At 47.9% G+C, this 22,163-nt stretch overlaps 4 protein-coding genes across 4 annotated transcripts; 2 read left to right on the plus strand and 2 right to left on the minus strand.

Annotated features, from left to right (window-relative positions):
- The first annotated feature begins 2,013 nt into the window (after positions 1–2,013).
- Positions 2,014–2,919, plus strand: LOC112875552. The gene has a single exon (XM_025939433.1). It carries the CDS (start codon positions 2,128–2,130, stop codon positions 2,572–2,574), a length of 447 nt encoding a protein of 148 aa, XP_025795218.1. The 5' UTR covers positions 2,014–2,127; the 3' UTR covers positions 2,575–2,919.
- Positions 2,920–3,356: 437 nt separating this feature from the next.
- LOC112875550 lies at positions 3,357–6,808 on the minus strand. The gene is made up of 3 exons (XM_025939432.1): positions 6,609–6,808; positions 5,609–5,833; positions 3,357–5,512 (listed from the first exon to the last, which is right to left on the minus strand). Exons 2-3 carry the CDS (start codon positions 5,739–5,741, stop codon positions 3,684–3,686), a joined length of 1,962 nt encoding a protein of 653 aa, XP_025795217.1. The 5' UTR covers positions 5,742–5,833; positions 6,609–6,808; the 3' UTR covers positions 3,357–3,683.
- A 2,317-nt stretch (positions 6,809–9,125) lies between these two features.
- Positions 9,126–13,421, minus strand: LOC112876876. The gene is made up of 7 exons (XM_025941056.1): positions 12,885–13,421; positions 10,724–10,804; positions 10,501–10,575; positions 10,276–10,320; positions 10,070–10,159; positions 9,874–9,975; positions 9,126–9,644 (listed from the first exon to the last, which is right to left on the minus strand). The coding sequence occupies exons 1-7, from the start codon at positions 13,305–13,307 to the stop codon at positions 9,489–9,491; spliced, it is 972 nt and encodes a 323-aa protein (XP_025796841.1). The 5' UTR covers positions 13,308–13,421; the 3' UTR covers positions 9,126–9,488.
- Positions 13,422–15,600: 2,179 nt separating this feature from the next.
- LOC112875247 (serine/threonine-protein kinase AtPK2/AtPK19-like) lies at positions 15,601–20,768 on the plus strand. Its single transcript, XM_025939022.1, has 8 exons — positions 15,601–15,805; positions 15,944–17,147; positions 18,035–19,045; positions 19,148–19,230; positions 19,306–19,426; positions 19,538–19,711; positions 19,824–19,931; positions 20,191–20,768. Exons 3-8 carry the CDS (start codon positions 18,386–18,388, stop codon positions 20,488–20,490), a joined length of 1,446 nt encoding a protein of 481 aa, XP_025794807.1. The 5' UTR covers positions 15,601–15,805; positions 15,944–17,147; positions 18,035–18,385; the 3' UTR covers positions 20,491–20,768.
- The last annotated feature ends 1,395 nt before the right edge of the window (positions 20,769–22,163 follow it).

Consider the following 22,163-nt stretch of genomic DNA (forward strand, 5'->3'; position numbering starts at 1 on the left):
CTGAACTTTCGTTTTTTTTAAAAAAAAACTTGCACGGTTTCCATCAAATTCTCATGATGAAATCTAGGTTCGTTTTGCAATCAAATGTATGAAAGTTTACAAAAAACACAACTATTTCTCCTGACATATAATAAGGATGGAGTGATTCCTCCTCCTAAGGAGGATGAGGCTAGAATTATTTTCCCATCTCATGAAATTTTCAAAAAAATAGATTCTTAAGAAAATATAGAGCTGGCCTTTAAGATAACTCATGTTCCGCTAGCGTGATGTTGTTGCTTTCTAATTTTATTGTACGCACAACATGATGCCTCGGTTGGAAAATAGCCATAGCCATACAAATAATTTCAAGGTGCAGCACCTCTTTAATATTACCATTAACATTGATATGATATTGGTGCAGATAAAACTACATCATTGTTGATATTGGTGCTACCATCATTGAAATAATATTTCCCATTTAAGACTATCTTTCACAATCAAAAAGGTTTTCTTTCCCTTTCCTTTGTAGCATTATCAAGCGCATATTTTCGATAAAATAAACGCATGTGCTGTGGCCTGTGGCGTGTTTCCATTCCACGGGAGGAGGCGACGTGAAGAGAGGTCTTCGCGGTTTTCCTGGCCCGTTCGAAAATCGAAGTCCTGCCACATCCGCGGGGCCCACCGCCGTCGTCCTCCCCGGCCGAACTCGCATGCGACGGGTGGAGCGCTGGCAGCCAAACGGAGTGCGGTAGTGGATCCAGATCATCCACCACCGCGTCGGAATCCACTAGACCCATTTACGGATGCGCCTGGGCCTGTGCTGCCTGTGCCTCTGCCTTGAACAGAGATCCATCCCCCTGATCTCCTCCATGTTGCTTCGGAGAGAATCCATGTGCGCAGTGCTAGCGAATCTCATCGCTGCGAACTCGGCCTCCCGGGCATCCGGGCATCACAGGGCAATGTGATCCGGACGCAGTCTGACGAGTGGGCCTCATGGTCATAGTAGTGGTCTTGATCATATTCTTTTTTGCAGAATTCACATGCAGGAGACTGGAAACAGTCTACTGCAAAGGCTCGATTTGAGGACGAATTTTGCGGCGAATTCACAGGCTGCTGCACCTGCGCAGCTCGGGGTTTGGGGGGCGAAGGGCGGAGTGGACAGGGTCTCAGAAGATCCGGGGAACCCGTCCGTGCGCGCACGTTCGCCGACGTGGATCCGTGAACTTTTCCGGCTCGCCTCGTCGATTGGTTCGGTTGGGTTTGGGAGTTGGGACCATCTTTTTTCCTGGGCCTTTCCCTTTTTCGCCTTACGCCGTATCGCTTACCGCCACAGCGTTCCAGCCCAGGCTACGCACATTTCTACTTCACAAATCATTCTTTCAAAGAAGAACCTTTTTCTCCACAAATCCTGTGGTAGCCGCGCGGTAGATCACCGCGGAAAGTCGCGTCTCGAGCCTCGAGATTTCTGGATTTTTAGCCTCCTCGCCACGGTACTCCGGTGCTCTTTTCCGTTGCGTCTGGCGGACAAAACGGAGGAGAAAACTCTACTTGCCGCGCTGTTTAAGCCAACGAGTGGAGTGCGTTTTCAGCAAGGAGCACGAGATGTGGGACGGCAGCAAGTGGAAATCGTGCAGCTGCAGATAAGACGCACTGGCGCGCGCCCGGTCACTGAACTATCCCGGGCCCGAAAGTCAGTCGTGAACTCGTGATCCATCCGTGCAGACATGGCGGGCTGCAGCGTGCAGATGCGAAGCAGGCCGCGCTCAGCTGACGCGAACACCACCGACGCCAGCCACAAGTCCACAGGCCCCGTCGCCCACCGCCCATGACTCGCGGTCGCGTCCCGCCCATCGAGCGCGCCCACCACGTCGGGTCCCGGCCCCAGACCCCGCCACGGCGGCAGCCACCTCTACCCCTCGACCCAACGCGTGTTCGCCCCACGCGTCGCGCCGCCGCCACGCCACGCGTGCGACGCGCCCGGAATCTTCGCGTCCCGGACCCCCCCCGGCACACGGATATAACTGCCGCATCCGGCATCCCCCACGGCCGGATTCCCCGGCACGGCTCCCCTGATCCCCTCCCCTCCCAAAGCCCCCCAACCCAAACGTGCTCACCGATCCCGACGAAGCGAACACAACGAGACATCACATGCAGCCCGTATCCCGCCTGGCCCCCGCACGGCCGCACGCGCGCGTGGCGGTGACGACGACGTGCCAGGCCCGGGTCACGGCGAGCCGCGGCTGCGCCCGGCCCCCGCGCGTGGTCGGGGCTCCCGCCCCGCGGCAGCCGCGCCTGGGCCTGCGCGCCCGTGCGACGCCGTGCGGGGGCGGGGCGGCGGAGCCCGTCGAGGCGCGGGAGGACGCGGAGCCGGCAGGCCTGGCGCCGGAGGAGCTGGAGGTGCTGGAGGCGGCGGCCATCGCGGGGGAGGACGAGGGGCGGCGGCCCACGGACTACGACCGCCGCGCGCACATCTTCGAGGAGAGCTCGCGGGTGTTCCGGGAACTCAAGCACCGACGCGACGGCGGAAGCGGGCACGGTGACGTCACCGCTGGCGCCACAGCGGGAACGCGCGAGCAGCAGCAGCAAGTTGTGTGAAGCACTGTTACTTGGCGGACTTGTACGGTCGAGACGACGTCAAGCATGTACGCTACCCTTACCCGTTCAGACAGCGTATATGCCAAGAACTGGTTGTATAATGCAATGTAAATGTTCAGACAGCTTGCCTGACGCGAACCAGTTTGAGTTCTCCAGATCTGAAGCTCGTGCAGTACAAGCTGCGACTAACGTAGCGCACATTTTTGTTCTTGCCATCATGGAAACGAAGCATGTAGCGTTCCCTAACTGAAGTCGTGCATTCCAGTTCACATCTTCAGGGTCTCATTTTCCAACGCTATGTAAACTTTTTCTAGCACCTGAATTTTCTGATAGTATAGAAGTGTACATGCAAGCTGCAAAGTGGACCGTGGACGGCAATGAAATCATGGCCCGAGCCAACCTGGCCAAACTAGCAGAGTTCAGCTATCCTGAACGGTTCTGCAAGCTGGGGGAAGTCTTGAGCTTCAGCTCCGGTGTTCACCTCGCACGGTCTAGCTTGTTCAAATACTTAGCGGATTCATTAATAGATTGTTCAAATGCACATTACATAGATGAGGCTGAAGGAGCCCCATTGTACAGGTTGCAGTGCGAGTTGCACTGGACAAGTCGTGGTATGACCCAAATACGAATAGGAGTACAGGCAGGTAGTATTTGGGGGATGGCCTGCTTGGCTAATCTATGTGCATGAGGGTTGTGATTTCTTGGAATCTTGATGCAGTGAACACTCCTGTTTCGGTTGTTAAGGAGAATCTCTGTTGTATAGGCACACGTCACAAAGCTCAGAAAGCCAAACTGCAACAACATTGTCATTTGTCACCGTCATCAAGCACGTGCCGCGTGCAAACTGCAAACCCTACTACAACATCAAACAACACACAAAAATTGCCGATACAACCAACTTTACAGTAACAGATGAAGTGCAAAGTGCAAACACCTCAACAGTCAGCACACACCGATCAGAAATGCCTAACCACTAAAACGCCCATCACAACGCCGGCGACTGAATCAATCATGTCGCGTGCTAAAAATCTAAACCAGTCGGCTGTCGCGTCTGCTACCATCTCCTAAGCTCGCCGCGGTCCCGGCAAGCAACAAATGATCCGCGTCGGCTACGACCTGAGCTTGAGCGATTCCAGGCTGTGGATTCCCTTCCTCAGAATCCCCTGGAGCGGCAGGCCCCTGGCCTTCGACCGCTTCACCGCCGCACCGTCCCGCGGCGCGTCGGCGTCGCCTTCTCCCGCCACGCAGACGCCTTTGCCCTTCCAGTCGGCGTGGGGGTGCGCTCTCGCGGTGTTGGGCTTGGGCGTGCGCCCGTCGAAGCTCTCGAACAGGTCGGGGGAGTACCGCCGCAGCAGCTCGCTCGCCGACGAGTACCCCATCAGCCGGTGGAGCTTGCCGTCCGTTCCCGCCCTCCCGTCGGCGGTGTTGAACGATGAGTTCCTCGACACGTACAGCGGCTGCCCGTCCTCGGTGCTGGTCGAGTGGCTCACGCCGAACGACAGGCCGTACTCCTCCGAGTACGACACCGGGTCCGCCTGCTCGAAGCCGGCGGCGAAGCGGCCGTCGGCAGCGGCCTGCTGGTGGCGGACCTCGTAGTCGTAGCCGTCCGTGCTGTACTCGTCGCCGCCGAACGGCGACTGCGGCTTCTTCCTGCTGGGGTCCCTGTACGAGTAGGACAGGATCCCGGAGCAGGAGCCGCACTGCAGCCGGCGAGTCCCTCTGCTCGGGACGGCGAAGTCGGTGGGCAGCTGGACGAGCATGACGCAGTTGGAGCAGATCACGAACGGGGCGCCGCGGAGGGCCGGCCGGCAGTGGTTTCTGGGCGGAGGGCGGCGCTTGATCTCCCTGTCGACCGGTGGCTTGTGCATTGCCGCAGGTTCTTGCTTGCAGGACCTGTAACAGGGTGGCTGGCAGCTGTGGCAGCACTCGTGCCGGCAGGGTCTCATCTCCGACTGCACATTGTGATGGTAGGAGTAAACCCTGTGCCGGCGGTATCGCAGCGAGGGCAGCCCACGGGGAGCAACCTGGCCAGACCTGCTGAGGCGAGCTGCGTAGCCAGAATGCTTGGGAGCAGGATGGTATGCGGCAAGAGGTGCGCTGGATGTGATGGCTGCACGAGTCATGTGTCCTGCGTCTTGTTTTGAAGGACGTGGAGGATGATACGCCTTCGGCTTGTTGGATTCTGAAGGTTTATGGAACAGTTCGGAAAGGTCGCCCTTCAGTTCATCCACCGTGTTCATGATCTTCGATTGAAGAGGTTCACTTGCCCTGAAGCTCTTTGACTGAAGAGAAGTCCGTGCAGAATGGAAATCAAGCGAATTAACTGACGCTCGGAGATCACACGACCGAGACAGTACCCTAACAAGATAGCTCTTCTTGTTTGCTGCATGTTCGGCTGCGCCTGCTTCCTTCTGCTCAGCATCTTGCATACTGACGGCTGCTTGGCTCATCTCAGAAGAAAGCATGTTGTTTTCAGAGGCGTTCAAGTGGCACACCGTATCATCATCTTCTCTTACTCTGCAAGTCTCTGAATTCTCTGCAGGTTGTTCAATGACGTGGTTTTCTGCTTCGCCAGAATCTCGGCATGTGCTATTTGCATTGGAGTTTCCCAGGTCAGCAGGACCTTCCATCCGTGAATTGGCATCCTGGCCTTCAAAATCCTGATGGTCTTTGCTCTCATTATTCTCAACCTCCAAATCATTCTTCTCAGGTAGCACAACATCACCACTTTGATTGCTCCTTGTGCAATCGCTGCCATGCTCGGTGCTAGGAGTGTCGGCAATGCAGGAGCTGTCCATGGTAACTTCGGTGGAAGCATGATCTTTGGCTTGAGGAAGCACTCCATTATTGCTAACTGAGGTAGCAACCGAAAACTTGTCGGAGTCTTGCCGAACTTGTTTCTTGGCCACATCCTGTCCATTGCTAGCCCGGGTTTTAGCTGCATAGATGCGACATGAAGACACCCTTGAGAAACAAATTATCAAACAGCTGATAAGCATTATGTATCCTTAGCATGGTGAATTGTCCAATTTACCTCGAAGAGTGGTGCCACATCCGCCGCACCTGTAGACCGTAACATTGGGCGGTTCCGGGAGAACGTTCAAACACTTGGGGCATCTCACAAGGCGATAACCTTCTGCGTTTGCCATCAAGGAAGAAAGGACCATAACATCACCCGCAGCTCACAAATTCAGTGACCACCAAAGTTGCGAAGGATGTCCCCTCTATCCTGAGTTCTAATACCAGAAGACGCCTACAGCTGCAAAAATTCAAGGAAAGAGGATCAGAATCTCAGTTACAGTTTCGCAAATAAAAAAGAAGAATCTCAGTTACAGAGCAGAATAGCAGTCTCTTTTTTTTTTGGGTTTGTAGCATGAAAATTTGCTCTGCAGTCAAAATTTGCACGCCGTTTTGATCTACTGGCAAAGTAAAAGGTAGGAATCACAAGAATTTTATTGACAGGAAAAGCTTGCGATTCCTGTAGACTTGAAAAGCTGCTAATTGTCCAAATCCCTTTGTCCTGTTCATGAATCACGAGGTCATCAGTTATCCCCCCAGCTTCCCCCAAAATCGCAACCTCCCGCAAATTAATCTACTTGAGCAAACACCTAAAATGGTCAACTTTGAACTAACGCTTTTAGAAAGAGTGATCATTTCGGTGCCGTTGCAAAGACCGCAAAAGACCTCTTTCAGAAAACAAACTGGAACTAACGTCGCCATGATGGCCGGTAGTAGCACAAAGCACCCACAAAAGTAGGAGCAGAATCTCCTACCCCCCAAAACAACGCGATCTCCCAAGCCAGGACAGGAAAACAACGAAGGAATCAACTCCTTGCCAATATGAACACCCCGAATCATCCTACTTGTGCATTCAGAACTCAGAGAAGTCCTGAACTAGCCTAAGGAAAAAGGGGGATAGACGAGAGACCCTGCCTGCCGTGCAGGCTTCCATCTCCAAGCTCAAGTCACCGGCTGGATCAAACTAGCCGCGAGAAGAATCCCCAGAGAGAGAGAGAGAGAGAGAGAGAGCGCACCTTTCTGCAGGGTCTGTAGCCTCTGGACGCTTCTCCTTGTCCTCTCTCCTCTTCTGAGCCCAGGCCGTGTCGTCTCGTCTCCTTCCCCTTGTCTCTGCTTGCTTCTTCCTCCCGCTGCGGAGTTGGGGGGAAGAGGGCGAAGCCTGCGAAGGGGACCGGGAAAAGGAAAGGGAACTCGCGTGCCGGCAGCCGGTGCCCCGGTCCGCGGTCAAACGTGCGCGCGGTAAAATAAGAAGAACAGGAAGGGGGGCGTGATGGGTTGACAGTTGACTGGATGGCTGGGTCGGTGTTGACCTGACAACTCTGCTGGTCGAGACCGAGCCGCGTCGCGCGAGCCGGTCAGAGAGAGGCAGGGAGCCCCTCCCGGCGGGCCGCCACCTCATCCCGGCGCTCTGACTGGACTCGTGGTCGTCTCCGGTTACCGCCGCGACGCCGTGTGGGTCCCGGTGCCCTGTCCGCGCGTGCTGCTGTTGGCGAGGCCGTGAGCCACCGAGGCTGTGTTTGGTTTAGGCGTGAGCTGTGAAAAAGCTGCTGTGAACTTTCTGCTGCTTAAAAGCTGCTGTGAGCTGATAGCTATGAAAAAGCTGAAAGTCGTTTGGTTCACCCTGCTTTGAGAAAGCTGCTGTAATAGTTTTGAAATCCTGATACAGTATATTTATACTCAAAATAATCGCAGTATATAGATTGTTCGGTTTACATGACTTGTCAGTGACTAATTTAAAGTTAAAATAAAATAACTAAAATATGAGACATAGCTCTATGCTACTTATTGACTAACCAAACCATCAGCTATCATCTCACGGATACTGTTTATGGTGCTGCTGTACTGTGCTGCGTGGGTGGGTTGGGTGGTTGGTTCCGTCCGTGGACTCGCGGTGCAATTTGCCTCACTGCAATGTGGCTGGAGCCTCGAGCAAGCCAGTGGATGAGACGGGATACCAGGAGCTGGAGGTAGTACTTCTCTAGTACTACTAGCACTAGAGAAGTCTACTGTAGATTCTAGAACTAGAAGTTCCACTTGGTCATCCTCTCTTCTCTTCTCGATGTGTTCGTTGAGCCTGCAACGCACCAGTAGGTCTCGCTCTGGTCAAACTCAAACGTATGCGGCTTCACGCGGCGGTGATGGCAGCAGCCAATCTCCCCTGCCCGTTCCAAAAGTAGGAGTACGTAGTGCTCCGTATCAAAGGTCGGTCACGGCCGGCGTGCACCGCGACAGAAGTCTGACAGCGGACAGGTACCAGTCGACCTAGGAGAGGGCCGCGAGTTCCCAGAACGCGATCACAGTTCAGGGAGCGTGGATTGCTGGTGAGAGGGAGACCTCAGCGCCACCGCACGGGCACGCCCATGTGCACGGTCATGGAGATCCTGTCGCAGCTGTGCAACTTGCCACCGCCGATGTCTATCGGCTGCGTCTGCTCGAGCGCCTTCAGTGCAGCTTTTACTCACGTCACATCGAATATTTACTCAGAACTAATTACTAATTTGTAAGATAAATCTATTAAATATTAATAAATAATCTATTATTAGTGTATATTTGCTGTAGCATCAAATTATCAAATTATGGACTAATTATGCTTAATAGATTTATTTCGCAAATTAACCTCCATCTATACAATTGCTTTTATAATTAATTTATGTTTAATACTCCTAATTAGTAACCAAACAAATAAAAACTAAAATTTAATCCCTTACTCTTTCTTTTTTGGAAGCAAAGAGTCACCCAGCCTACATGCCCCGGATCAGTTGAAAAGAAATGCGCTTCAGTGTACTGTATACCTCGGGGTAGGCGACGGGAACAACGAGACGACGCAAACGCCAAGCCAGGCCCTGGCCACCGTCCCCGTCTCCGTCCAGCTTCCAGGTTGGGCATTGCCAGCGACGTGCCGGGACCAGCCAACAGCATCTGCACTCTGCAGCACTGTGCGGGGAACGATGGCGATCTTGGCTGCTGCACGCCGGCGGAATTGACTTTGTTTGGGCGAGCGTCGGCAGTGCCATCAATTGGCCGGCGGAATCTGGTGGCCGTGAATGACTTAAATGGTGAATGTAAGCGGAGCATTCATCAGGCCAAGGTCCCCGCGATTTCAAACCCAGAATGAGTTCACATGGGGGACAGACAGTGGTGGCTAAGGGCATATTTGATAGTCCCAATCACGTCGAATATTTAGACATCAATTAGAAATATTAAATATAGACTAATTATAAAATCAATTATATAAATAAAGACTAATTAACGAGATAAATCCATTAAATCTAATTAGTCCATAATTTGACCATACTGTGCCTAATAATGGATTAATTAGACATTCGTCTCGTGAATTAACCTTCATTTATGCAATTGATTTTATAATTAGATTTTATTTACTTATGTGATGGGACGTTCGGCGGATCTAAACATGCCTCGAGCTGGTTGGTCGCTGTACTGGTGCGTCAAGAATGTAGGCCCAGTTTAACCAAGAGGTCGGCCGTCACGCGCAGGCCTCCACTAGCAAAGGGTCACAAGGCAACAGACAGACAGACAAGAAATCATACTCACCAGCCATCACTGAATTCCAGTAGTATGGTAGTACTGCACCACAGAATGATTACAGGTATAGTACATTCAGTGCCGGCGAAGTCAAAAGAGGTTTGGTTTCCGTCATCACAAGACAAACGAACTTCGCTTTTCACTAACCCACCGGGCCAAAGCGACCACCAAACCATGACCAGCTTGAAAGGGCCGCCCTTTCATCAATCGTGATCCTCCAATATGTACAACAACTAAAGCAATATCCTACTAGTATTGACTACTGACCAGCAGAGAAAATGGCACTGACCAGAATACTCGATAGTGGCAGGGAGAGTTTCCTCGTCCTGCAAGAACGCAACCAGCACGATGTGTCAATAGTCCATCGGAAGCTCCCATTCATCCTTGCCATCTCTCGCTTTCCTATGGAGTTTTCGGCCTCCCTGACTATTTGCTCTTCTCCTCCCCGACCTGCGGTACCCATCGATCTCACCACCAGGTCCATGGATGTTTTGTGTGCCCAAAATGCCCTAACATCCAGTTAACGGTTACTTTCACTCAACAAAGTTTTCTCAATCCGATTATAAACACATTTCAAGGTTTATTTAACAGTTCAAGTTGAGTGATTGCATCAGAACCAGCCAGTTAACGGTTACTTTCACTCAACAAGGTTTTCTCAATCCGATTATAAACACATTTCAAGGTTTATCTAACAGTTCAAGTTGAGTGATTGCATCAGAACCAGCCAGTAATGCAGACCTGTGTTAACCGTTGAACCCGGGAGACTGCATCTTCGTGCACCACGATTGTATCAGAGACTATATCCAGCACATCTTCCACAAACAAACAGTATGTGCTTACCTGCAAAAAAAAGTAAGTGTTGCATCAAGATTGCAGCAGAATAGCATTCAACAGGATTGTGAGTACAACGAGATTGGGATTTGAGTCAAATTACCAGACTAGAAGGGACGATAGAAAACCCAAATGAGTCAAGCTCAAGAGACTCCATAGCACCTGAGTTGATGTCAAATGTGAAACCACGCACCTATAAGGAAACAAAAAGTGAGCTTAAAATCATCTGAATCCAGGTAGAACCTTTAGCTGCAAAGGAGAAATGAAATTCATGCAGATTACCTCTCTTTAAAGACCACAAGGACTCACCTTACCAACATTGCGCCTCCTAGAAGTTACAACATTGTAGCCCACCTAACAAGATTACCATCATGTTAAATAGCAAAACTATTTGAACAGTTTTTTATTCTTGAAAACAGGGGAAAAAATCAAGTATTGAAAACATTGTGAGGGGGGTGGGGGTGGGGCGCATTCAACAGACATTGTTCTTTAGTCTGAATTATTCACTGAATAAATGTAACAAAGCTGGCATACCAAGCTGTGCAATCCGACAAGATTATGTTCATTCTCGATCACAGATTCATCCTCAACAAGCACCACATCTCCAACCTACAAAAGGGATCCGTTCCTTGCTCATCAGTTGAATAGGTGCTACACTGGAGATAAGAACATATTCTCCCTTATGTTTATATGGATAACAAAGATAGAGCTATGTCGGGAGGGGGGAGGGGGAAACAAGTATTCTGTACCATCGCACCTGATATATGTCCTCAAAAAGGAATTTCTCTTCTTCTCCTGAAAGTAAGCTTGGCCTCACTTCAACCAATGCAACAACCCACTGAAGAAAAATAGAACGGGATAGTATAAAGAAAAGTGATATCGCTTTCAGAATTGACTATTAGCTGAAGATGTAATCTGCCCAGCATATATTGTCATTTATGATAACGCCCAATACGATGTTGCAGGCTTGCAGCAGGTTTATCTTTTAGGAATAATTCTTTTCACGCCACCGTAAACTTGAAAAGATCAAGCTTGTCTAAATGGCGATGTGGGTCCAGGCCCATTGTCATCGGTGCAATGGATGGCATAAAAGGGATTAGGAAAGTTTACACTGGGATATAAGGAACGAACATTGGAGTATTGTTGCCACACAGAAATGTTTATCTTCAAATAAGCAAAGATGACCCCTAGCAGCTAGATCAACAAAAGGGGAAGGTGAAGCGTGATGCATACAGTAAGCCTTCGTCTACTTAGATGTGTGGAACTGCGAATCTTAGCCACTGCTACTAGATTCTCCACAAGATTTGTTTGAACTTTTAAGGGTTTTTGGGCTACTAGCTTTTGGGATGTCCAAAAGTCAGATGCCCCAGAAGCCAGAAACTGAAAAACTCATGACAGGGTGCTTCTGGCTTCTGGCTTTTGAGGCCATTTGACATCTGGAGATCCTGAAAGCTAATGGTCCAAAAGTTACCAAAGCTCAAACAAACAGGGCCTTAACCAACAATTGGAGACCACGAACAAGGTTGGGATGTCTGCGTTGCATAGTCATTGTGAGCTTTTAGAACAAAAGCAATAATATGGCTCTCAGTCATAGGACTGTTATGATCCTTGGATCATTTGGGTAATTATCGCCAGGAAGAAGGCTGCACAGTAGCAGCTTGGGTGTTTGATTGGGACAAGAGGAGACAATATATGGGAATGATCTGTTCTTTCTTCATGCTTCCTTCATTCTAATGGTAGTATGTGCCTCTTCTTTATAAGCATAACCTTCCAAATAGATAAGATACTATCCTAACACTAACCTGATAGGTAAGGCTGGGCTGGCAAGCGCTACATTAACACAGTATTGTTCGCTTTATCAGTACCATTGCACAAAAGAGGCGTATTAAAAAGCTTCACCAGCATCAAATGATACAACAGCCAAGTTACTTCCATTACTATACCTTACCTTCTCTAATGGTGACTAGAGAAGTCAGCTGCAGAAGATGAGGTGATTAGGTGAGGGCTATAAGAAATCAGTTGCAAAAGATGGTGAACCAGAAAATTCAGGTAGGACTGATGATTCATGTTGAAGACATACTGGCTGAGCATTGCAATTAACGAGGTGTGTTCTTCTGAATATGATGATGCAGCAGTGCTGATGTGAATTTTATTGTCTACCATCATCTTAGCTTAGGTATTGAAGACCCATCTCCTTTCCTGTACTAGGGACTGTACAGAATAGAAGAAATTCCATGCAGTGTCACACCACTCTAGAACTTAAGTTAGGAGATATATATATTCTCTATTTTTTCTGCTCCACCATTGATGATGACGATGTATCAAACCTATCTTCAAAAAGTTACTTAAACTCAATTGTACTACTACATGGACCTTTGAAACCTTTGGACCCTCCCCTGAGCTAAGTCGTGACTGAAGTTTGTACTATCACATGATATACTGCCAACAAATAAATAACAGAGATCCATATTACTTGTCATATTATAATGATTTGAATTGGTTCGGCACCATGTTTTCCTACTTTAATGATATATGATACGCAACTCTCCTGCATATTCGAGGAAAGAAAAAAAGCTGTCTCCATAACGAATTAATGATATGTGGAAGAAACAAAACTAGTGCACGATGAAATAGAAAATTCAGCTTAGTGCACATGACATATTGTTACAATAAGGAACGATGTCAGAGTTAAGGCCAATCCATCAATTACTTTAAGCACATTACGCTATGATTATTGACCCAACAATTGATACAGATAAGAAAGGACTGAACGTCTAAACGTTGTTGCAAAACGTAAATGGTAATCACCGCCCATGAACTGCCCAGAGTAATAATGTCCATGTACGTACCACAGCAGCACGCAGCTCGACCAAACCCGAAAAAAAAAACAAGTGCAGAGAGCAGCAGTCCGTACGTACCGAGGCGGCGTGGACCCAGAGCTGCGACACGAACCCAAGGCTCCGTGCCGAGCTCACACTGATGACCTGCTTCGCGAGCAGAGCCGATCGCCTCGTCATCTGCCTCCGCCGCCGCCTCGTACCGCTCGCACTCCTCTCCGCCTCCCTCTCCCCATCGCCCTCGCTGACAGCTCCCCCTCCCTCATCCGCCTCGACAGCCACCACCGCCCCCTCCTCCTCCAGCTCAAGCTCCCGCTTCAGCGCGAGGAAGTCGAAGCTCGACGGCGGCGAATGCGCGTCGTCCGGCGCGTCCGCGGCCGCGCGCGCGACGAGGGCACGGCTCCGGGCTAAGGTCGGGCCTTGCGGGAGAGCGGGCCTGCGCTTCGGGCTTGGAGCGGGCCTGAAGAGCGGGTGCGGGAGGCGCGCGCAGGCGCGGGAGCACATCGCTGGAGCAGATTGATCGAGTGGACGGCGAGGGAGGTCTCAGCGGAGACGACAACAGGATGGGGTAATGCGAAGCGAGTACGTGTCCGTCGACGCGAAACAGAGTTTTGCGCAGCGCTTCCTCAGTGGACACACAGAAGCGATCCGGAATATGCATGACAAGAAACGTATTCGTGTGGCCACCGAGGAGGATAAGAAGATTGTGCGCCATTTTGTGTGATTTCGACTTCTGGAAAAAAGAGGGAGGTCTCGGATCAGCATTTGCATTTCTTGTGATCGTTAATTTGAGTCACGGGTTTATGCATTTTTTAAAAGATATTTGTGACACGGTGTAGCTTGCTAAATTATCTTTAATGGCATGACAATCTGGCACGAGTATCACTTGGACCCACTTTTTAGAGGGAAAAAAATAGCACCAAAAGATAAACTTGCATAGTTGCACTATATGGCTAATCAAGCCATACACTTACGCTGCTTGGATCACTCTGGAATCTAGAATCCAGCCTCCAAAATCCAGCTAGGGATCCAAGCATTTCTGATTTTATCACAACTTCTAATCGAAGTGCTATGTATTATAGAATCCAAAAATCTAAGCAAACCTAGCTCCTTGCTGATTTTAAAATCAAGAGGAATCCAAACATGATCTGTATGTGCAAAATGCTGCCATGGCTAATTAAATTTTTCCCTTAAATCACCGCTTAACCTTGAGAATAACAAATTCACCCAAGATGTTGTGCTGTCGAGAAATGATGACTAAAAGAAACAGCTAACCCATGAAACGCAAAGGGTGCCAAATTTGAAGTTGGATGCCTGATAAATAGGGGCAGAGCAAATTTATGCATGCGAAAATGAGCTGCCTCCCCCCGCTATTTTGTATTTCTATGCACAAAACTAAGAACTTGGTGTTATAGACTACATGCTAAGTCAAATATTTAGGGTGTGTTCGTTTCCTGCCCTCTAAACTTTAGCCCCATCATATCAAACGAGAATCTTGCTATTTAGAAGTATTAAATAAAATCTGTTTATAAAACCTTTTGCACAGATGGGTGCTAATTCGCGTGACAAATTTAATGAGCCTAATTAATCCATAATTTGCCACAGCAATGCTACAGTAATCATCCGCTAATCATGGACTAATATACCTCACTAGATTCGTCTCGCGAATTAGCCCTGGGGTTCTGCAATTAGTTTTGTAATTAGACTTTATTTAATACTTCTAAATGATAAGATTCTTTTTGATATGACAAATCTAAACTTTAGATCCTAGGAAACGAACACACCCTTAGCCTAATTCACTTGCTATTTAGCGCCGAGCAAATCTTGAAGAATAAGCGCAGGCTCCACTATCACTGGTGGGTAATCGCTTGATTTTCTTCTCCTAGTTTGATGCATCAGATCAGTGTCACTCACTAACTACCTCCATATTAAAATTCACACGTATCCATACCCAAAACCAATTATTAAGGATACATGAATAAAAGAAATCATACATTGCTACTACTAGACAGAAAATGTTGCTAACTAAGCACATTTAGCTACCTCACGCAACCCTTGGTGGAAGGCATATTCTTTATGCATTTTTTTAAAGCAAATAGAAAAACTATAATAATTTGTGGTAGCCTGTGCGTGTCCCCATTATTCGTCCAAACCGGAAAGGAACCAAATCAGATAAGGATAAGACATAAGAGGAAAACAAGTGAGCGACCCGTTCAAAGCGTGCGGCCGATCGAGAAGATCTCCGTCCACGTCCAAATCAGCCAAAAAAGAAAAATGGAGTGCCGCCACGTTGTGACGGGGACGGCAGGTTTGCTGGGTCCCCCGTGATCCTCACGTTGCCTAGCGTCCCACGGCTCTTCCGACCTGCTTCGCCTACACGGCCTACCACCGGTGCTGCAAAGCCTGCAAGCAAAGGAATCCATGGCATCGAGATCTTGGGCGGCGTTGAGGTTGGAGTGGACGGTGATCGGCAGGAATTTGTGCGCTACTACAAGAAAGCGACCTGTTTCATCCGGAACCAAAATTCCTAGCAAGTGCGTTAAAAATTCATTCAAGGACACATGGCGAACTAAATCTTGTCTATCCGTTTTGTAAATGATATGCAAGATAAATTGAACCAGAAACCAAGAATGCGAAAGAAAAGTAGAATCAACCTTTTCTGTGTGAAAAACGAATCTAACAACCTCCCGTAGTATATCAAGAGAAAACAATCTCCCATACAAAACTATTACTTCATGAGGTCGCGATGCAGGACGTATCACTCACAGTGGATCCCAATCTGTCCAACTTGACCACCCGCTCAATGTAGCATATTCATCGTCTACGGCGGTATACCTTCACGATCTGCCAGTGCAATACCGCCACGCGATCCCCTTCCCACCCTTGAAGACTCGCGTCCGCCGCGCAGCTGTTAGTATAATAGCCCTCTCACCGCGCAACCGCCCGATCAAACTGCCGCCACCGCCCGCCGTCCCCCTCGCTGCTCGCTCCACTGTGCAAAGGTACATGGTCTCATCTCCTCATCACCCGTCTTCTACATCCTCCTCCACAGCTTCCTTTTCCTCTCTGGTTGCATTCGCGCTTCCCGATCCTCCTGGCGCTATTCTTTTCCTGATTTCTTATATAAAATTTTGATCTAGGTCCGCCAATCTAAAGCTGCTCGTGGGCATGATGCGCACTGCTTGTGGACGTGATGTGCACTAGATCTCTTGGGGTTTGGTTTGAGCGCTGGGATTCGTTTGGGTGCTTATGTGGGGATTTGTTCTTCTATAGATCTGCGGGATAGGGCCGTGGGTTTGAGGATTTACCTAACAGTGATGGTGAAATTTTATTGTAATAGGGCTAGGTTAGGTTAGGTTAGGCTCAAGCAATAGGGCTAAGTTAGGTTAATTTTCCTACTACCTCTATTAATTAAATTTCCAAATATCGAAAGTTAAAATAATATAGCTAGATAACATGTTATTGTTTTGCACAAGCTAAAATAGGTATAAAATAATACTTTCTCTATTTTTTGATAGTTTATTTTATCTTGATGCAATGATCAAGAATAAGAACCTTGCTTAGCATCTCATTAATCATGACTCCTTATTTTAGATGTTATTATATACTTACATTAATCTTTTTCAAGAGAAGTTACTCTGCATGAGAATCGAACGACCATCCATACTATTTCCAAGTTGTCAACTCAAATAAAATTATTGAAAGAGAGTAATTTAATTTTAGAAATAGGACTATGAAAAGTAGAGGGAATAAAGCTAAATATCCAGATATGCTTCTCTTTCCATTTATTTATCAAATTAGATGTGTCTTTTATATCAGTTTCAGTGCATAGTTTCATTACAATATAAAAAATTGAGAACTTATATCAGAACCATATGAGTATTATAGGGATGAAATTTCTCTCATATTATATAAAACTTTTACTTCTCTCTTCTTATAATAATTCCATACCAGTAAATTTGCTGATGTGGTATAATATTTAATATCTATAAAAATTTATACTGAGAGTTGTACGTGCGTCTCTTTATCTGTCATCTTAATACTACTACTGTGATGTCGTTGATCTTCGTAAGAATTAAACATCTCGGGCTGATCTCGGCTCGGGATCCGCCAGCTTTAGGTGGCAGGCTCGCTCGAGCTCGGCTCATTGACAGCCGTCCCGCTCAGGGCTCAGCCGCTCAGGGCCTCAGGTTCATCTCCTCCCTCTGTTTCTTAAACTTTTCCCTTCTCTCGGACTCCCTCCTCCCTTGCTCTTCCTTCCCTGGCGGCGACGACTGGGCGAGCGGCAGCGCCATTTGTCCTGTGTTCGCCCAGCCCTGTGCCGGCGACGAGCGCATCCTCCAGGTATGCCCGCCCCTTCTCTCTCCTTCTGCTGTGCGAGACGGAGCACCCCAAACCCTAACAAAACTATTTGTATTCGGATCTGAATCCAGTTACAATATATTACCTACTAACTTTGATTTCGTTTGCAAGAATTATCGTGTGTACATGTGTACACCCATGTCCTATGCTGGGTCCGCCCCTGGGATGGACGAGCTGCTGTTATGGGATAATTTCAGTTAAGGTCTTGGGTTAGTTGTTTTGGGGGGCTAGATTTGGAATGCTGTCATTATTCAAAGTTGACACCTGAGCGTTCCATTATGTTTGACGGTTTTACTGAAATCATTTCACAGTTTCAGTCTTTGGATCAAGTCGACACTGAAAGTGTGAAAGGTCTCATTTTTGCACTTCAGTTGTTAGCATAGTTCGTCAACTCAAGCAGCTAATTGACTGATTCTGATGCATTTCTCTGTATAGAATCTGATTTACTTCTTGTCCTTTTGTTCTCTTTCATCCATATTAAATACAAGTTAGGCATCCTTCTCATTTGCTTGTGTGAATCCTTGCATATCTTGTGAACATGTATATACTTCGTGCTAATGGCCATGTAATTTGTGCTCATGTTTATACACTACTTACAAAATCTAAATACAGCATCAGAAATATACCAAGGCATGCTATGGGAATGCATGTTGCTCCCAATAAAACGTGAGCTCATAGGTTTGTAACACGAGCATTTACCATCTTATCACTGCATGTCATAATAATCTTAGTCTGTCCTGTACTGAAAGCTGCGACCAATTTCATGCTGCGAATTATGCAATAATCTCCCTAGCCTAAATTCTTCTTTAATAACTTTCCCTCTTCAATGTTCATCAAGCAAGCTAACAATATTATTATTGTTCCTGCAGACCATAGACAAGTTGATCTCTGATCTCATGAGTTCAGGAAGAACAGTAGCATCCAAAGTTTCCTGTTCAGCGGGAAACAGTGGCAGCTTCCCTCCTTGCCTCCTTCCAGGGTTTCTAGGTTTCCCAGTTGTTTTTGTAAACTTCCACTTGTTCAAGGCCATTGTTCGCAGCCCTGCATCTTCTGTTGTCTTGGGAATCTGTGGAGGGAGCCTCCCTTAGACAGTTGCCCTATAAGGCATCATTCTAGTTTATCTGGGAATTCGTTGAAGGGAGCTGCCCTAGCTAAATTGTGGCCCAAGACTTCTTAGGTCACGAAACTGCTGAATCTCATAAGCTCTAGAAGATCTGAAGATGGTTTCCTCTGAGATAACCTCTGTTACAGCAGCTCGTGCACAGGGCCCCAAGCTTTTTAGAGGGAAGATACTTCTCCCAGGGGGGCCACCAGATGTTGTCCCTTCTGAAAATGTCGAGTTCGATTTTTCTGATGTTTTCGGACCTACTGCAGTCCATACTCCTACAGAAGTGAATATTCTCACTCCAGGCAGTCCAGCACCTGTGGCTGACTCCAGCGATGAGGTTTACAATGACCCTGATGTCATTGTCAAGCGATCTCATTCTCTTGTTGGTCCATCATCTCTTGTTAGCCAATCGTTGCCATTTAGCAAGCTTACGCCACACGAGACTGAGATCTCATTGGAACTTTCAGAATGCTCTTCCAAAGAAAAGCAAATTAGCCATGTGTCCCTTAGTGATGATGAGCTTGATGATGTCAAAAAGGAGAATGAGGGTGTTGGGCTCGATGATTTCGAAGTCTTGAAGCTTGTTGGCCAAGGTGCATTTGGCAAAGTCTATCAGGTGAGAAAGAAAGGTACTTCAGAAATATATGCAATGAAAGTTATGAGGAAGGACAAGGTTGTGGAGAAGAATCATGCCGAGTACATGAAAGCTGAGAGAGATATACTGACAAAAGTTGACCATCCTTTTGTAGTGCAGCTGAGGTACTCGTTTCAGGTAGGCAATTACCATTTATGCGTCTATTCTTTATTGCCATGATCAGATGCTCTACTTTTGGCAGTATCCTGTTGCCAATATTAAACACTACAATCTTGGCAGACAAAGTACCGACTTTACCTTGTCCTCGACTTCATAAATGGGGGCCATCTCTTCTTCCAGCTTTACCAACAGGGTTTATTTAGGTATTTTGGTTTCATATATTTCTACTTTGTGCCTATCAAGTTGTTACTAGCCTTAATAAGTACCTTATCTTATAGGGAGGAGCTTGCACGCATCTATACTGCTGAAATTGTATCTGCCGTAGCCCACCTCCATGCCAATGGTATTATGCATAGAGATTTGAAGCCTGAGAACATCTTACTCGATGCTGATGGTCATGTAAGGATACGTTAATATATCCTCTGTTCCTCCTATAAAACCTTGTGCTCCCTTCACATATGAAAATTTTGATTTTTTATTTTGTTTCTTTTTGACATCTATGATTTCTAGGCCATGCTGACTGACTTTGGCGTGGCAAAGGAATTTGATGAAAACACTAGATCAAACTCTATGTGCGGTACTGTTGAGTACATGGCCCCAGAAATTGTTCAGGGCCGGGGGCATGATAAGGCTGCTGACTGGTGGAGCGTGGGGATCCTTCTTTTTGAAATGCTTACGGGCAAGGTGAGTTGTTTGAGCTGGAAGCTTTGGACTGGCAGTTTTTGGTTCATAGGAGATTTATTTGATTGGTATCCCTTTTTTTGTATGCTAACAATTTTTTTGCCTTATACGACAGCCACCATTTGTTGGTGGAAACAGAGACAAGATTCAGCAGAAGATAGTGAAGGAGAAGATAAAGCTGCCGACATATCTATCCAGTGAAGTTCACTCTCTGTTGAAAGGAGTAAGTTGCTGCTATCTTTACCTTGCTTACATGCATTTTGTTCCGCCAGCTTCATGCATGTATCAAAATCTACCGTTTGGTAAAATAAAACTAATCAAGTCTTCGAAGAACAGATCACTCGTGCTGTGCTTGGAGCACCAGATTTGGATGGGCTGAAATTTATATGCCCTTAACGCCACCGTCCCATCTTGCAACAATTTTCTTTTCAGAGATTCATCCTGTCATCTCTAATTTCTCGACCCTGTGTTGATTATTGCAGTTACTGAACAAAGAAGCTGGCAGACGGCTGGGAAGTGGGCCAGATGGCAGTGATGAAATAAAGAACCACAAGTGGTTCAAGTCAATCAACTGGAAGAGACTGGAGGCCCGGCAGATCCAGCCAAGCTTCCGCCCAAATGTTGCTGGCAAGACCTGCATCGCGAACTTCGACGAGTGCTGGACGAGCATGCCCGTCCTGGACTCTCCAGTGGCCAGCCCAGTCGCAGCCAACAGCAACTTCGTGGGGTTCAGTTATGTGAGGCCTGCTCCATTCCTGCAAAAGCCAAGTCCTCTTGGCTGAGGAGCTACTTCTGTTACCAGAGAAGATCGACCCTGGAGTTGGAATATTTATCTTGAGGTACCTGCGGGTACGAGTTTGCATGTAGATTTATGTTTCTGTGATTTCGTGGAAAACACTTTGTTCTACACATTAGTGATGCAAGTGTAACCTTATTGTTGTGTTATGGGGAGGCATACCCACCTATTGCTCGAGGACAACTGCTGGGCAAGTGACCATGTGTAATAATTGCCAAAATTTCTTACTGAAGCGGCATAATTATCTACAGAAGATGTGCAATATTTTGCTTGCCCATAGGCGTCCTTTTCTCTTTTTGAGAAGGGAAGGGAAAAAGAATTCTTGCATGCTTCACCTGAGCTTAGTTGTTAGTGAGAGTCTGTTTAGGGGGCTTTGTTAACTTGTTTGCGCTTTGCAGGAGGCAGGCCTCTCGTGGAACACGCGCGGGTCGATTGCTTGCTTATGTAGTTATGTTAGAGGCAGATAGTGACCAGGAAGAAGAATGCTACTCGACCGTATCCGAGGGCGTGCGAATCATGCTAACCAGTCACCAGTGCAAGGCGCTCTACGCGTCTAGTTAAGCAGCAAGGGCAGTCCCAAGCTCCTGGACCCGGACAAACAAGCAGCACCTGAACGTCCATGGCCGTTCGTACACGGCGAGCTCTCCTGCAGTTGCAGCAAGAGCAGCATGAGTTCAGTTATGCTGCCTCTCTCTGAACCCAACGCATTCAGATGCCGATGCAGGCAGGCTGAGCATTGCAAGCATGCCGCTCGTTGTAGTGCGTTGGCCGCCGCGTCGCCTTGCTATATGTTCCTTTATTTTTTTTTTTCTGAAAGATGATTGCAAGTTTCTGCATTGCAACCAGAGTGGCAGCGTACCAACCAAAATGTTCAGACAACTGAATAAACCATCCCCCTCTGTAGCACTGAGAATGAGAAGAAGAGGACACAGAAATTGGCTTGGTCACCGACTCACCGTCACCCCATTGCTCTCTGCATTGATTGATCACGAACCAAATCCATCCGTTTGTTAGGCCTGGCGGATGGAGAGACAGAAAAACAAACGTTTCACTGGGAAAACTCTGTTCCACTTCCACCACTCATGGCGCCATGGCGGAGCTACCGGACACTGTCGAAGCCGCCGGACAGGTTAGCAGTTGCGGCGCTGGGTCCGATGAATAGAGAACACGGCCGCGTAGGCTGCCGCGTTACGGGAGGACGACGCCGCCGTGCCCACCTCCGCCTGCGTGCGCTCGAGCGCGCGGCTTCTCGCTCAGCACCGACGGCCGTGGCGATCTGCTCGTATTGCTGCCGGAGCAGCGAAGATCCCGTGCAAAGTCAAGGCCTGGTATCTGCTCTTCCGGCTGGAACAAGACGCAAGGAGGACGGCGGCGGCGGCAGGCGCCGGTGGACCGGCGGACGTCGAGCTGCCCGTATAAGAGATCCTTTTAAAATATTCGATCTGGATGTTTTCAAAAGCACCCCTCAATCGGATCGCGATTAATAATCGAGATCCAAACCGGGTGTGTTTCGTAAATATCAGATCCAGTTTTTACAAAAGCACCCCTATATCGGATCGCGATCCATAATCACGATCCAAATAAGGGGGCTTTGTGAAAATAAGTGATCCGACATTTTACATAAACACCCCCAATTTGGATCGCGACTATTAATCGCGA

The sequence above is a fragment of the Panicum hallii genome, chromosome 9 (genome assembly GCF_002211085.1).
Source record: "Panicum hallii strain FIL2 chromosome 9, PHallii_v3.1, whole genome shotgun sequence".
Lineage (NCBI taxonomy): Eukaryota > Viridiplantae > Streptophyta > Magnoliopsida > Poales > Poaceae > Panicum > Panicum hallii.

Coding starts and splice junctions, on each gene's coding strand:
- LOC112875552 (XM_025939433.1), top strand. CDS start 2,128: ATGCAGCCCGTATCCCGCCTGGCCCCCGCACGGCCGCACGCGCGCGTG.
- LOC112875550 (XM_025939432.1), bottom strand. CDS start 5,741: ATGGTCCTTTCTTCCTTGATGGCAAACGCAGAAGGTTATCGCCTTGTG. Junction 5,513..5,608: donor ATGTGGCACCACTCTTCGAG/GTAAATTGGACA, acceptor GCATCTATGCAG/CTAAAACCCGGGCTAGCAAT.
- LOC112876876 (XM_025941056.1), bottom strand. CDS start 13,307: ATGTGCTCCCGCGCCTGCGCGCGCCTCCCGCACCCGCTCTTCAGGCCC. Junction 10,160..10,275: donor GGAGGCGCAATGTTGGTAAG/GTGAGTCCTTGT, acceptor GTTTCCTTATAG/GTGCGTGGTTTCACATTTGA. Junction 9,976..10,069: donor CTATCGTCCCTTCTAGTCTG/GTAATTTGACTC, acceptor TTTTTTTTGCAG/GTAAGCACATACTGTTTGTT.
- LOC112875247 (XM_025939022.1), top strand. CDS start 18,386: ATGGTTTCCTCTGAGATAACCTCTGTTACAGCAGCTCGTGCACAGGGC. Junction 19,046..19,147: donor AGCTGAGGTACTCGTTTCAG/GTAGGCAATTAC, acceptor CAATCTTGGCAG/ACAAAGTACCGACTTTACCT. Junction 19,427..19,537: donor TACTCGATGCTGATGGTCAT/GTAAGGATACGT, acceptor TATGATTTCTAG/GCCATGCTGACTGACTTTGG.